At 42.3% G+C, this 14,051-nt stretch overlaps 2 protein-coding genes across 6 annotated transcripts in view; one reads left to right on the plus strand and one right to left on the minus strand.

Annotated features, from left to right (window-relative positions):
- Nucleotides 1-6,563: 6,563 nt before the first annotated feature.
- ccdc166 (coiled-coil domain containing 166) lies at nucleotides 6,564-11,508 on the minus strand. Of its 5 annotated transcripts, XM_071333293.1 has the most exons (11): nucleotides 10,553-10,623; nucleotides 10,372-10,450; nucleotides 9,815-9,933; nucleotides 9,639-9,692; nucleotides 8,883-8,937; nucleotides 8,382-8,526; nucleotides 8,226-8,305; nucleotides 7,838-7,959; nucleotides 7,701-7,755; nucleotides 7,502-7,588; nucleotides 6,564-7,359 (listed from the first exon to the last, which is right to left on the minus strand). In XM_071333293.1, the coding sequence occupies exons 3-11, from the start codon at nucleotides 9,922-9,924 to the stop codon at nucleotides 7,162-7,164; spliced, it is 906 nt and encodes a 301-aa protein (XP_071189394.1). In that variant the 5' UTR covers nucleotides 9,925-9,933; nucleotides 10,372-10,450; nucleotides 10,553-10,623; the 3' UTR covers nucleotides 6,564-7,161. The 5 variants fall into 5 exon arrangements, 4 of the variants coding, with proteins under 4 accessions (XP_071189394.1, XP_071189391.1, XP_071189392.1 ...); XM_071333290.1 differs by lacking the exons at nucleotides 10,372-10,450; nucleotides 10,553-10,623 and adding an exon at nucleotides 10,866-11,506; XM_071333291.1 differs by lacking the exon at nucleotides 10,372-10,450 and having other exon boundaries at nucleotides 10,553-10,843.
- The window catches only part of LOC139534265 (protein O-GlcNAcase), a 57,178-nt gene continuing 54,118 nt past the window's right edge, over nucleotides 10,992-14,051 (plus strand). The window contains exon 1 of the mRNA XM_071333288.1: nucleotides 10,992-11,124. Coding sequence (XP_071189389.1) covers nucleotides 11,085-11,124 — 40 coding nt within the window. The 5' untranslated portion in view covers nucleotides 10,992-11,084. The remainder of the gene's footprint in view (nucleotides 11,125-14,051) is intronic.

The raw sequence follows: 14,051 nt of genomic DNA on the forward strand, positions 1-14,051 counted from the left end.
CAGATAGTCCATGTAGCCATTTTGTTAGCTATTTAGTTAGCTATTTAGCAGTCTTATGCCATGGGAATAGAAGCTGTTCAGGATTCTGTTGGTGTCAAACTTGATGCACCATTACCGCTTGCCGTCCGGAAGCAGAGAGTAGTAGTAGTACTAGCACTTTTCCTACGAAAATAATCTAAAAGTGCATAAAATAAAATATAAACTAGAAAAAGGAGTATAAGATTATGTAAATCCTTCATTTTTACCACCAGGGGTCAGTAGGAGGCTTTATCAGACTCAAAATTTACAAGTGTCTTCACTGACATTTTCAACCTGTCTGTAATACCAACTTGTTTCATGCAGACCACCACCATAGTTCCCGTGCCCAATAATGCCACGGTAACATGCCTAAATGACTATTTCCTCATAGCACTCACATCTATAGCCATGAAATGCTTTGAAAGGCTAGTCAGGGTTCATATCAACACCATTATCCCAAACACCCTAGACCCACTTAATTTGCATACCGACCCAACAGATCCACAGATCACCCAAACTCTATTGCACTCCACACTGTCCTCACCCACCTGGACAAAAGGAATGCCTATGCCTTCAGAAAGTATTCACATCCCTGGACTTTTTCCATATTTTGTTTTGTTACAGCCAAATTTAAAATTGATTAAATGTAGTTTTTTTGTCACTGGCCTGCACACAATACCCCATAACTTCAAAGTTAAATAATAAAAAATTATAAGCTGAAATGTCTGGAGTCAGTACGTATTCAACCATTTTGTTATGGCAAGCCTAAATAAGTTCAGGATTAAAAATGTGCTAAACAGGTCACATAAGTTGCGTACAATAATAGTGTTTAATATCATTTTTGAATGACTACCTCATCTCTGTACCCTATATATTAAATTTTCTGTAAGGCCCCTCAGTCGAGCAATGAATTTCAAACACAGATTCAACCACAGACCAGGAAGGTTTTCCAATGCCTCGCAAAGAAGGGCACCTCTTGGTAGATGGGGGAAAATAAAAGAAAGCAGACATTGAATATCCCTTTGAGCATGGTGAACTTATTAGTTACACTTTGGTAAAACATTTTTTTTATGGCAATTCAATACAAAACTGTATTTTTTTTTTCATGGCAATTCTATACAAAACTGTATTATCAGTGCAACCTTCCTAACTCAGTTGCTGGAGAGGAAGGAAACTGCTCAGGGATTTCACCATGTGGCCAATGGTGACTTTAAACAGTCACAGAGTTTAATGGCTGTGATTGGAGAAAACTGAGGATGGATCAACAACAACATTGTAATCCACATTACTAACCTAATTGACAGAGTGAAAAGAAGGAAGCTTGTACAGAATAAACACACACTCACACAAACACCTGAGAGGTAGGCACAGCTTGTCCCATGAATTAATCACAAAAATTGAAGATTAGCTGATAACTACGAAACAAACATTCTGGATAATATAAAGAATCTGGAACTATTTATTGATCAGCATTTTGATATGCTCGAAAAAGAAACGGATACATCGAAGTGAACAAGAGAAGACCTTTCCTTGAGTTCTGCAAGCGAAACGGGAGGGAAGCCGCCGACTAAAATTCCAAATGTAACATTGAAGGGGGACGTTTTTATAACTATGTTTCCATAAGATAGAGCATGGCTTACACGCATGAGCGAGCAGTTAAAAAAGATGGATCTATAGCCTGGGCTACTGGGGGAGGTTGAGGCCTTAAAAACAGGAATAGATCACAATAATAAAATGATGGAAGAAATACAAGCGGAAAATAAGATATTGAAAACTACCGTGGACTCCCTAAAAGACACTACAGAGAGGCTACGGTATGATAATAAAACAATAAAACTCAAATTACTTGATCTAAAGCGCAGAAGTATGAAAAATAATATTGTTATAATAGGAATAAAGGAGGATGAAAATGAAAACTATCAGTCAACGGAGGAAAAAGTCAAGGTGTTCACAAAACGTAATCTCAAGATGACGTATGAACAGGTGGAAACAATTGATTTTCAAAGAGCTCACCGTTTCGGTGTCAGAGCAGAGGGAAGGCCCCGTCCGATCGTAGCTATGCTAACCCACTACAAAATTAAAATTGCCTTGTTAAATCAGGATAGGGAATATAAGAACACTCCATTCTCTATTAAGGAACAATTTCCTCATGAAATAGTGGATATATGACGTGCCCTGTACCCCACTTTCAAAAGGCTCTGAGCAGAGAAGCAGAATGTTCGTCTTGTGGTCAATAAATTATATTTACATTTACATTTAAGTCATTTAGCAGACGCTCTTATCCAGAGCGACTTACAAATTGGTGCATTCACCTTATGATATCCAGTGGAACAACCACTTTACAATAGTGCATCTAACTCTTTTAAGGGGGGGGGGGGTTAGAAGGATTACTTTATCCTATCCTAGGTATTCCTTAAAGAGGTGGGGTTTCAGGTGTCTCCGGAAGGTGGTGATTGACTCCGCTGACCTGGCGTCGTGAGGGAGTTTGTTCCACCATTGGGGTGCCAGAGCAGCGAACAGTTTTGACTGGGCTGAGCGGGAACTGTACTTCCTCAGAGGTAGGGAGGCGAGCAGGCCAGAGGTGGATGAACGCAGTGCCCTTGTTTGGGTGTAGGGCCTGATCAGAGCCTGAAGGTACGGAGGTGCCGTTCCCCTCACAGCTCCGTAGGCAAGCACCATGGTCTTGTAGCGGATGCGAGCTTCAACTGGAAGCCAGTGGAGAGAGCGGAGGAGCGGGGTAAACAACCAAATGTTCAAGGACTCAAAGATTACAATGTGGCTGTGAGTGATAGCTACCTACTCTTGAAGTAGTCCCCGATACATATTTGCATTGTATTACACAGTACAAATATGGTTTAATTCGTTTTTTACAAAACATTTTTTTTGCATTAACAATTTTTAAATGTATTTTTATTCATGCAGTATGGAACCGTGGACTTAAAATAAGGTTGGACTTATGGTAATGCAGAATGGGAATGATGAACTTACCCTTTTTCTATTTAGGCAATAAGGAACTTTGGACTATATGGACATAATATCAGGTTTTGATTTAGGGTAAGGCGAAGATGGGTAAGGCTGACCTTTTTTCTTTATGATTTTGTATTTATTTAATTTGAAGATTGTAAATCAGAAATACCAAGGTAGTTGTTTTAGTTACTGGATCAGTGGTTCCCCCTCGGGACGGTTAGAGCTAAAGTAGGCTAATATTAGTTTAAGAAAATTTCCCAGGACATAGACATATCTGATATTGGCAGAAAGCTTAAATCTTGTTAATATAACGGTACTGTCCTATTTACAGTAGCTATTACAGTAAAATAATACCATGCTATTGTTTGATGAGATTGCACAGTTATGAACTTGACAATGTATTAATAAACCAATTAAGCACATTTGAGCAGTCTTGATACAAGATTTTGAACAGAAATGCAATGGTTCATTGGATCAGTCTAAAACGTTGGACATACACGGCTGCTATGTAGTGGCCAAAATCTAAATTGCACCTGGGCTGGAATAATACATTATGGCCTTTCTCTTGCATTTCAAAGATGACGGTACAAAATAAATACAAAAAAATGCATGCTTTTTTATTTGTTTTATCTTTTAACAGATTTAATGTGTTATATTCCCCAACATTAATTTAACATTTACACTAACTTCAAAGTGTTTCCTTTCAAATAGTATCAATAATATGCATATTCTTGCTTCAGGTCCTGAGCTACAGGCAGTTAGATTTGGGTATGTCATTTTAGGCAAATTTTTAAAAAAAGGGCAGATTCTGAAGAGGTTTTAATATGATATGGCCTAATTGTAGAGGTCGGGTATATTATGACTTAAAAGCTGTTATATAGTGCGTCCCTTGTTCGCCGATGTGAATTTATCTTATCATGGGACTGCCCATATTTCCCTCTGGCCAACGGCAATTGGCGGCCAAGGGTTTGCCTTAGGACGCAAAGGTGCGTCATGAGTCAGGGAGATGATCTGATGGTCTTAGTGACAACAGACCTAGATATGGGGGGGTTTTAGTGGGTGGAATATTAGGACATTTGGAGGTTTACAAAGTTGCAGCGTGTTTTAGTGGGGGGAATATTAGGACATTTGGAGGTTTACAAAGTTGCAGTGTGCTTAACAGTGCAAATTATTAGCTATATGGACACTTAATCATCATGGTGCTTTTTAATGGTAAGTTAACAAACATTGGTTGTGGTAGGTATAATTGAAACGTAGGTACCATTATGGTAAGTTGGGAAATAAGTATAGCAAGTTTTAATTGTAATGGCTTAGCAGATCCTAAAAAAGAGGAAATGTTTACATGGCAAAAAGAGAAATCATATAATATCTATTGTTTACAGGAAACTCATTCCACAAATATAGATGAGGTTTGGTGTAAAAAGGACTGGGAGGGAGAAATATTTTTTGTCATGGGCAAAGAAACTCAAAAGGGGTGATTATACTAATTAATACAATTTTTCATCCGATTGTGCAAACTGTGCAAACAGATCCGCAATGAAGATGGATTATTTTAAATAATCAAGGCTGTAATCGCTGTCAAAGTTGCTTCAACAAAGTACTTAGCAAAGGATCTGAATACTTATGTCAATTTGATATTTCTGTTTTTATATTTAATTTGTTTGCTACATTTTCAAAAACCTGTTGGTCATTATGGGGTATTGTTTGTAGATTAATGAGGAAAAACAACAATTTAATACATTTTATAATAAGGCTGTAACGTAGCAAAATGTGTAAAAAGTGAATGGGTCTGAATACTTTCCAGAATTAACTGTTTATACACTACATGATCGAAAGTATGTGGACACCTGCTCATTCCAAAATTATGGGCATTAATATGGAGTTGGTCCCCCTTTGCTGCTATAACAGCTTCCACTCTTCTGGGAAGGCTTTCCACAAGATGTTGGAACATTGCTGAGGGGACTTGCTTCCATTCAGCCACAAAAGCGTTAGTGAGGTCGGGCACTGATGTTGGACGATTAGGCCTGGCTCGCTGTCGGCGTTCCAATTCATCCCAAAGGTATTTGATGGTGTTGAGGTCAGGGCTCTGTGCAGGCCAGTCAAGTTCTTCCACACCGATTTCGACAAACCATTTCTATATGGACCTCGCTTTGTGCACGGGGGCATTGTCATGCTGAAACAGGAAATGGCCTTCCCCAAACTGTTGCCACAAAGTTGGGATCACAGAATCATCTAGAATGTCATTGTAGGCTGTAGCGTGAAGATTTCCCTTCACCGGAACTAAGGGGTCTAGACCAAACCATGAAAAACAGACCCAGACCACTATTCCTCCTCCACTTTACAGTTGGCACTATGAATTCGGGCAGGTAGCGTTCTCCTGGCATCTGCCAAACCCAGATTTGTTCGTCGGACTACCAGATGGTGAAGCATGAATCATCACTCCAGAAAATGCGTTTCCACTGATCCAGAGTCCAATGGCGGCGAGCTTTACACCCCTCAGGTCGACGCTTGGCATTGCGCATGTTAATCTTAGGCTTGTGTGCAGCTGCTTGGCCATGGAAACCCATTTCATGAAGCTCCAGATGAACAGTTATTGTGCTGACGTTGCTTCCAGAAGCAGATTGGAACTCAGTAGTGAGTGTTGCAACTGAGGACAGGCGATTTGTACACTCTATGCGCTTCAGCACTGTGGTCCCATTCTGTGAGCTTGTGTGGCCTACCACTTCGTGGCTGAGCCGTTTTTTGCTCCTGGACATTTCCACTTCACATTAACAACACTTAGAGTTGAACGGGGCAGCTCTAACAGGACAGAAACTTGACGAACTGACTTGTTGGAAAGGTGGCATCCTTTGAAGGTGCCACGTTGATAGTCACTGAGGTCTTCAGTAAGGCCATTCTACTGTAGGGGCGTGGATCAGAAAACCAGTCAGTATCTGGTGTGACCACAATTTGCCTCATGCAGCACGACACATCTCTTTCGCATAGAGTTGATCAGGCTGTTGATTGTGGGCTGTGGAACATTGTCCCATCCTCTTTGATGGATGTTCGAAGTTGCTGGATATTATCATCATGCATTATCATGCTGAAACATGAGGTAATGGCGGCGGATGAATGGCACGACAATGGGGGATCTCAAGGTATCTCTGTACATTCAAATTGCCATCAATAAAATGCAATTATGTTCGTTGTACGTAGCTTATGCCTGCTCATACCTTAACCACACCGCCACCATGGTGCACTTTGTTCACAACGTTGGCATCAGCAAACTGCTCGCCCACACAACACCATACACGTAAGTCATCTGCGGTTGTGAAGCCTGTTGGACTTACTGCCAAATTCTCTAAAATTACATTGGAAGCGGCTTATGGTGGGGGATATTCCTGCAGTCAGCATGCCAATTGCAAAACTGCACATTTTAGAAAGGCCTTTTATTGTCCCCAGCACAATGTGCACTGATCATACTGTTTAAATAAGCTTGTTGATATGCCACTCATGTCATGTGGATGCATTTTCTTGGCAAAGGAGAAATATTTACTAACAGGGATGTAAACAAATTTGTGCACAACATTTGAGAGAAATAAGCTTTTGTGCTTATGGAACATTTCTGGGATCTTTTATTTCAGCTCATGAAACATGGAACCAACAATTTACATGTTGCCTTCATACATCCATACATACACACAGATCTATCTATCTATCTATATACAGTACCAGTCAAAAGTTTGGACACACCTACTCATTCAAGGGTTTTTCTTAATTTTTACTATTTTCTACATTGTAGAATAATAGTGAAGACATCAAAACTATGAAATAACACATGTGGAATCACGTAGTAACCAAAAATGTGTTAAACAAATCAAAATATATTCAAAGTAGCCACACTTTGCCTTGATGACAGCTTTGCACTATTGGCATTCTCTCAGCCAGCATCATGAGGAATGCATTTCAATTAACAGGTTTGAAGGCACCTTCAAAAGCAATAAGGAAAGAAATTCCACAAATTAACTTTTAACAAGGCACACCTGTTAATTGAAATGCATTCCAGGTGCTGGTTAAGAGAATGCCAAGAGTGTGCAAAGCTGTCATCAAGGCAAAGGGTGGCTGCTTTGAAGAATCTCTAATATATTTTGATGTAACACTTTTTTGGTTACTACATGATTCCATATGTATTATCTCTCAGGTATCTGCCGTGCGGTGGTGTCTTGTGTCTTCTCTCCCTCTGTCCACCCCCAGTGGCCGAGTGTGGGACCCTGGTGGGGTCGGCCCCGGGGTGGCTCGGAGGCGCCTCAGCTCCCTGACGTACTCCCTCTCCAGTAGGAGCTGCTGCCTCTGGGCCTGGAGCTGGTCCTGGAGGCCCCTCAGGGAGTGGGCTCTCTGGATCAATCAATCAACCAACCAACCAACCAATGAATCAAACCAATGAATCAATCCATCAATGAATCAAACCAATCAATCAATCCATCAATGAATCAAACCAATCAATCAATGAATCAATGCATACATCTTTTGGCTATACCTGGATCAGCTGCTGCAGCTCTTCCCTCAGATGCTGGTTTTCCAGGGACACAGCTCTAGTGTGGGATAGTAGGCAGCGAGATGCCTCCTAGGGGGAGGAGAGGAGAGGGGGTGGGTAAAGGTGGGTATGGAGGTGTGTGTTTGTATACACGTGTTCTTGTGGATGTGCGTATGCATGCGTGCATGTTTGTGTTACTCACCCTATTAGCGGCGAGGCCCAGGGCCTGTATTTTTTGTTTGGCCTGTGCTTTGTACCTATAATAATAATAATAATAATAATAATAATACATTTAAACAAAGGAATTTACAGTCATGCACACACACTTTTCCCATTTACCTCTCCTTCTCACTGAGGAAGCCAGCCTTCAGGGCCTGCAGGGATTCAGAGTGACGACAGTGCATACTGGTCACCTCCCTCTCTAGCTCTGCTATACGCCCCAGCTGCTGCTGCTGCAGGCTCTGTTACACACACAATATTAAAGCACACACATGAACAGCCATGTCTATACAGTATACACACACTCACATATGCATACAGCCATGCAAAGGGTACTAATCTAAAATAAGATTATAATAAGATGTGTAATATTAGTAGATCATATATTCGGCACACTAAGTGGTGGTGTGTGAGGAGAGGAAAGGAGAAGTAAGAGGAGATGAGAAGGCAGAGGAGAGAATGAGAAGAGGGGTGGGGGGTAGAAGGAAAGGGTGAGGAAGTGTCATACTTTAAATTCTCGGAGCTCAGCAATCTCAATATTTAACAGCGCCAGTTCATTCTCCTTCTCCAGAATCTCCTTTTTCAGCTCTGTTAGGATAGGTTAGATTAGAGTTAGCTTCCTGCTCTCTCCCCCATTGGCCCCTGGCACTTCCTGCTGACTCACCATTGGCCTGTTCCTGGTATTTGTCCAGAGTCTCCTCCCTCTGCCTCTTCAGGGCCTCCAGCGCCTGGTGGTTTTGGTCGCTAAGGGTGACGATGGCACTCTGACGCTTCTGGGTCCGCTTGGACATGTACGACATGTACTCTTGCTGAGAAGGCGAGAGATGGGGTCAGGAGGAGAGGGATAAGGAATTATATGCATTGTCACTTTACCCCTACCTACATGTACAAATTACCTCAACTAACCGGTACCCCCTGTATATAGCCTCGTTATTGTCATTTTATTGTGTTACTTTTTAGTTTAGTTTATTTAGTAAATATTTTCTTAACTCTATTTCTTGAACTGCATTGTTGGTTAAGGGCTTGTAAGTAAGAATTTCACAGTAAGGTCTACACCTGTGGTATTCGGCACATGTGACAAATACAATTTGATTAGATTTTATAGGGAGGGAGATGGGAAAGAGAGAGATGGGGAGAAAGAGTGTCAGCCTTTACTGTCACTCACGCTCTCCATGCGAGTCTGGTTGGCCTCATTTTGTAGGAACTCATTCTCACGCCGTCTGGTACAGCAGCCGCAGTTAAGGGAAGTGAGGAAAGTATTCTTGAGAAGCTATCACATAAACAGGGGTGGGTCAACTCTAATTGAAGGCAGTTAATTCAGGAAGTAAAATTAAATTCCAATTCCATTATTAAAGAAGGGCATTTTTATAATTATTTTCAATGATAACTGAAATGTAGAAGCTATTTATTTAAAAAGTTTTTAATTCAGACTACTTCCTGATTTTTAAATGATTTCAATTCGAATTGACCCAAATCCTGGAACGGAGGGTAACTATTTTAAAGGGCCCTTCACTTAAACAAAAATGGATGCAGATTAATCCACAACAGTTTACAATTTAGCGGTCCTGTGTGTGACTGTGACAACTAAATCCTGGCTGTCTACCTGCAGTGTGCAAAGTGAAAGCTTTGGGAATCGTCCTGGACTGGGACGCCATCTGCCAGACTTTCTGAACAGGTGGTCTTGTGCGGACAACTTCCAGGAATAGTGTTCATTATGTGGCTTTATCAGTGCCTGTTCTAGTTAGGCAGAAACAGACTGGCCATAAAGGCAAATGCAGTTCAAGCAAATGCCACATGTTCTGGTTATCATTTGCCCAGTGGGCCTGTCTAAATTGAATCGTCAGACGTGTTAGTAATGCCTGGGCCGATTTCTGGTTCCACTCTGTCACTGTTGTGAAGTCTGGGATTTAATAAAGGATACAACTTTTCCACTTTCCTCTTGAGGTTGTTCAAGGTGTCGGTTAGCTTGTCGTACCTGTAGGTTACAGGAAGTGAAGTACAGAGTCACATGATGACAGGCAAGCAGACAGACAGGTAGGCATAGAGAGAGAGACAGAGACAGACAGATAGGCTAGCAGACAGACAGACAGGTCTCACTCTCTCTGTAGCAGAGCCTCTCTGTCAGACCCAGGGTGTTCTGAGTCCTCTACTCCTTGTCCAGATGTATCCTGCTTAAGGGCAGACTCTCCTTTCTTCTTAGGGGGCATTCTAGTAGCCTACATACACACACACACACACACACACACACACACACACACGTCATCTATAGGGACCATTCTTTGCAGAAACAGTGACATTTGATTGAATGGCATCATCATGTTCCATATCGATGCTTTACCGCCCACCACATCTCACCAGTAGCCTATGTAACCTTAGCCAAGCATGAGCCCACCATACCGCTGCCCACGCCCGTTAACAAACCCGTTACAAGAGAGCACTGGGGCACCGAAAACGCTGCAAGTTAGTTAGCTAGCTAACCGCATCAGTAATGATCACTGATCAGACTACACTCAACGCTGGCTGTGCTGTTCGCATTTGTTGGCTCAGCTCTCTATCAACTTTCCATTGGGTGTAAATATAGTTTTGAATACATCTCTAGTTATAAAGTGTAATTTGATAGCTCCAAAAGTAGCAAACATCTAGTTATGTCTCACCTCCACGTTTGTTTAAAACGCTCCCTTGTTGCCAAGACAACTACACAGACAACACATTTCTACAGGAAAGTCACGTTCCCTAAAAATGAAAATAATCAAGGTCGTAAAGACCGCATTATACAATATAAAAACACGGTTCAGTCCGAGCCTGGAGTTACAATGTTACAAATGTTCCACTGACCGCATTTGCCCTGCTGCAGAACTTGACCCATCATTACCACCGTTCGGTGATCTGATTTCACATTGCATTACCGTAAAGATCCGCTCAAAAGGGCAACGGACAGACAATCGCCCTACTATCAAGTCTCCAGCGGGCGGCTTTGCCTTGCCTGACTGCCGTTTACTTAGGCAATAAACGTCGCAATTTGTATTACATACAGCTCGTTTGTATAAATTAAACATATCTCATATAAATAACAAATAGCGCGGCATTTTGAAAATTATACGTTTCATATCGACACAGACGAGGAAATAGTATCCTCCATTCCTCACACCTTGCATTTGCGTGGAGGAGGTGAGTGCGCCTGTGCGAGGGTTGAGCTAGCTGAGCCAGCCGTGGTGGCACCGATGGAAAGGATGGAAATGGAGAACCACTCCGGCGTCTGACCTGAGACTGTACTGGGAATCGTTCGGTAGGCTAGGCTACTGCTCCGGTCGGTTGGATTGCTGGAGAGAGGCGAGGCGCACGGTGAAAGCAGCTGGCGACAGAGAAGATGGACGGGAGAAGCGAGTTCCTTTGCGGGGTTGTGGAAGGTAAGGACAACGGTCGTCTGGTTATCTGATCTTGTAATTTTCATGGAGAAGTTCATATGAAATACCATGCATAAAAAACACAATATATTCATTGTTTGTAAAGCTTTGAGATGTGGTAGCTATTGTAGCCCTCTGATCAATCAGGCATAACCTCACATTCATCTTTATTCTCATCATTGGTGTCCCAGTTAGTTTGCCATCTATCAAGCCTGCTAGTCCAGTGGTTTACAACTCCAGTCCTCGAGTATCACCAAAAGCACACATTTTTGTTGTAGCCTCTGACAAAAAAAAAACACCCGAGGTGCGTTCAGTTCACTTGAACGTTTGCTACCTTGCAGAACGGTTTGTACTGACAGACACGTTTATCCAAAACGTTCTTGAACAGGCTTTGATGTACGTTTGCTCCCGTTTGGTGGGTGTGTCTTAAAGCAATGAGTGACGTATTTAAAAGGCAGTGGCCATGCTGACAGCCTACCTCAACCCACAAACCAACTCCTCCCCAATTTTCAATTGATCATTCAGTACAGCACCTTTTCCATTCAATTGAATGTTCCATAACCTAAAAACGTACTGAACGCAGCCCTGATTCAATTCATTGTGGGCCTAATGATTTTTTGACAAGTTGAATCGGGTGTGCTTGTCCAGGGTTAAAAATATGTACTGTTGGGGGTACTTGAGGACTGGAGTTGGGAACCACTGAGCTAGTCAGTCAGTCTCTCTCTTTGGTTCTAAGGCGAGAGATAACGAGACAATCTGAAAGGAGCATGGAGAAAAACATTGATAGAAAAGATAATGATGTGACTGCACACACAGCTGGATCCAGAATACCCCCTCCTCACTACTGACCATTAGAGGTGCGTGGGTAAAATCACTGTGGAACCACAGAGATTTAGAACCACAGTTACTTCAAGTCGCAAAGAAAAACAGGACCTGCTTCCACTATTCCAGCACCATTTCAATTTCAACATCATTAATATAACCTCTGCTTTTAATTAATTAATTAATTTAACCTTTATTTAACCAGGTAGGCTAGTTTAAAACAAGTTCTCATTTACAACTGCGACCTGGTCAAGATTAAGCAAAGCAGTGCGACAAACAACAACAGTTACACATGGAATAAGCAAACATACAGTCAATAACGCAATAGAAAAAGTCTATATACAGTGGGTGCGGTGCAAATGAGGTAAGATAAGGGAGGTAAGGCAATAAATGGGCCATAGTGGCGAAATAATTACAATGTAGCAATTAAACACTGGAGTGATAGATGTGCAGAAGATAAATGTACAAGTAGAGATACTGGGGTGCAAAGGAGCAAAAAATAAAATAACTAAATAACAGTATGGGGATGAGGTATTTGGATGGGCTATTTACAGATGGGCTATGTACAGGTGCAGTGATCTGTGAGCTGCTCTGACAGCTGGTGCTTAAAGCTTGTGAGGGAGATAAGTCTCCAGCTTTAGTGATTTTTGCAGTTCGTTCCAGTCATTGGCAGCAAACACCTAGGTATTTGTAGTTGTCCACATATTCTAAGTCAGAACCGTCCAGAGTAGATGATGCTGGACGGGCGGGCGGGTGCGGGCAGCAATCGGTTGAAGAGCATGCATTTTAGTTTTAGTAGCATTTAAGAGCAGTTGGAGGCCACGGAAGGAGAGTTGTATGGCATTGAAGCTCATTTGGAGGTTAGTTAACACAGTGTCCAAAGAAGGGCCAAAGATATACAGAATGGTGTCATCTACATAGAGGTGGATCAAAGAATCACCAGCAGCGAGAGCGACATCATTGATGTATACAGAGAAGAGAGTCGGCCCGAGAATTGAACCCTGTGGCACCCCCATAGAGACTGCCAGAGGTCCGGACAACAGGCCCTCCGATTTGACACACTGAACTCTATCAGAGAAGTAGTTGGTGAACCAGGTGAGGCAGTCATTTGAGAAACCACGGTTGTTTAGTCTGCCGATAAGAATGTGGTGATTGACAGAGTCGAAAGCCTTGGCTGGGTCAATGAATACAGCTGCACAGTATTGTCTCTTATCGATGGCGGTTATTGTATCGTTTAGGACCTTGAGTGTGGCTGAAGTGCACCCATGACCAGCTCTGAAACCAGATTGCATAGTGGAGAAGGTACGGTGGGATTCGAAATGGTCAGTGATCTGTTTGTTAACCTGGCTTTCGAAGACCTTAGAAAGGCAGGGTAGGATAGATATAGGTCTGTAGCAGTTTGGGTCTAGAGTGTCACCCCCTTTTGAAGAGGGGGATGACCGCGGCAGATTTCCAATCTTTGGGGATCTCAGACGATACGAAAGTGAGGTTGAACAGGCTAGTAATAGGGGTTGCAACAATTTTGGCGGATCATTTTAGTAAGAGAGGGACCAGATTGTCTAGCCCGGCTGATTTGTAGGGGTTCAGATTTTTCAGCTCTTTCAGAACATCAGCTTTCTGGATTTGAGTGAAGGAGAAATGGGGGAGGCTTGGGTAACTTGCTGTGGGGGGTACAGGGCTGTTGATCGGGGTAGGGGTAGCCAGGTGGAAAGCATGGCCAGCCGTAGAAAAATGCTTATTGAAATTCTCAATTATTGTGGATTTATCGGTGGTGACAGTGTTTCCTAGCCTCATTGCAGTGGGCAGCTGGGAGGAGGTGCTCTTATTCTCCATGGACTTTACAATGTCCCAGAACCTTTGAGTTTGTGCTGCAGGATGCAAATTTCTATTTGAAAAAGCTAGCCTTTGCTTTCCTAACTGCCTGTGTATATTGGTTCCTAACTTCCCTCAAAAGTTGCATATCGCGGGGGCTATTCGATGTTAATGCAGTACGCCACAGGATGTTTTTGTGCTGGTCAAGGGCAGTCCGGTCTGGAGTGAACCAAGGGCAATATCTGTTGCTGGTTCAATTTTTTTTTAATGGGGCAAGCTTATTTAAGATGGTGAGG

The sequence above is a fragment of the Salvelinus alpinus genome, chromosome 11, assembly GCF_045679555.1.
Source record: "Salvelinus alpinus chromosome 11, SLU_Salpinus.1, whole genome shotgun sequence".
Taxonomy (NCBI): domain Eukaryota; kingdom Metazoa; phylum Chordata; class Actinopteri; order Salmoniformes; family Salmonidae; genus Salvelinus; species Salvelinus alpinus.

What these genes read in the sequence shown, in the direction of transcription:
- ccdc166 (XM_071333290.1), bottom strand. Translation starts at nt 11,216, where the DNA reads ATGAATATATTGTGTTTTTTATGCATGGTATTTCATATGAACTTCTCC. An exon ending in AAGAGGAAAGTGGAAAAGTT is followed by an intron (nt 8,938 to 9,638) that starts GTATCCTTTATT and finishes CTGCTGTACCAG; the next exon opens with ACGGCGTGAGAATGAGTTCC. An exon ending in TGGGCCTCGCCGCTAATAGG is followed by an intron (nt 7,589 to 7,700) that starts GTGAGTAACACA and finishes TCCTCCCCCTAG; the next exon opens with GAGGCATCTCGCTGCCTACT.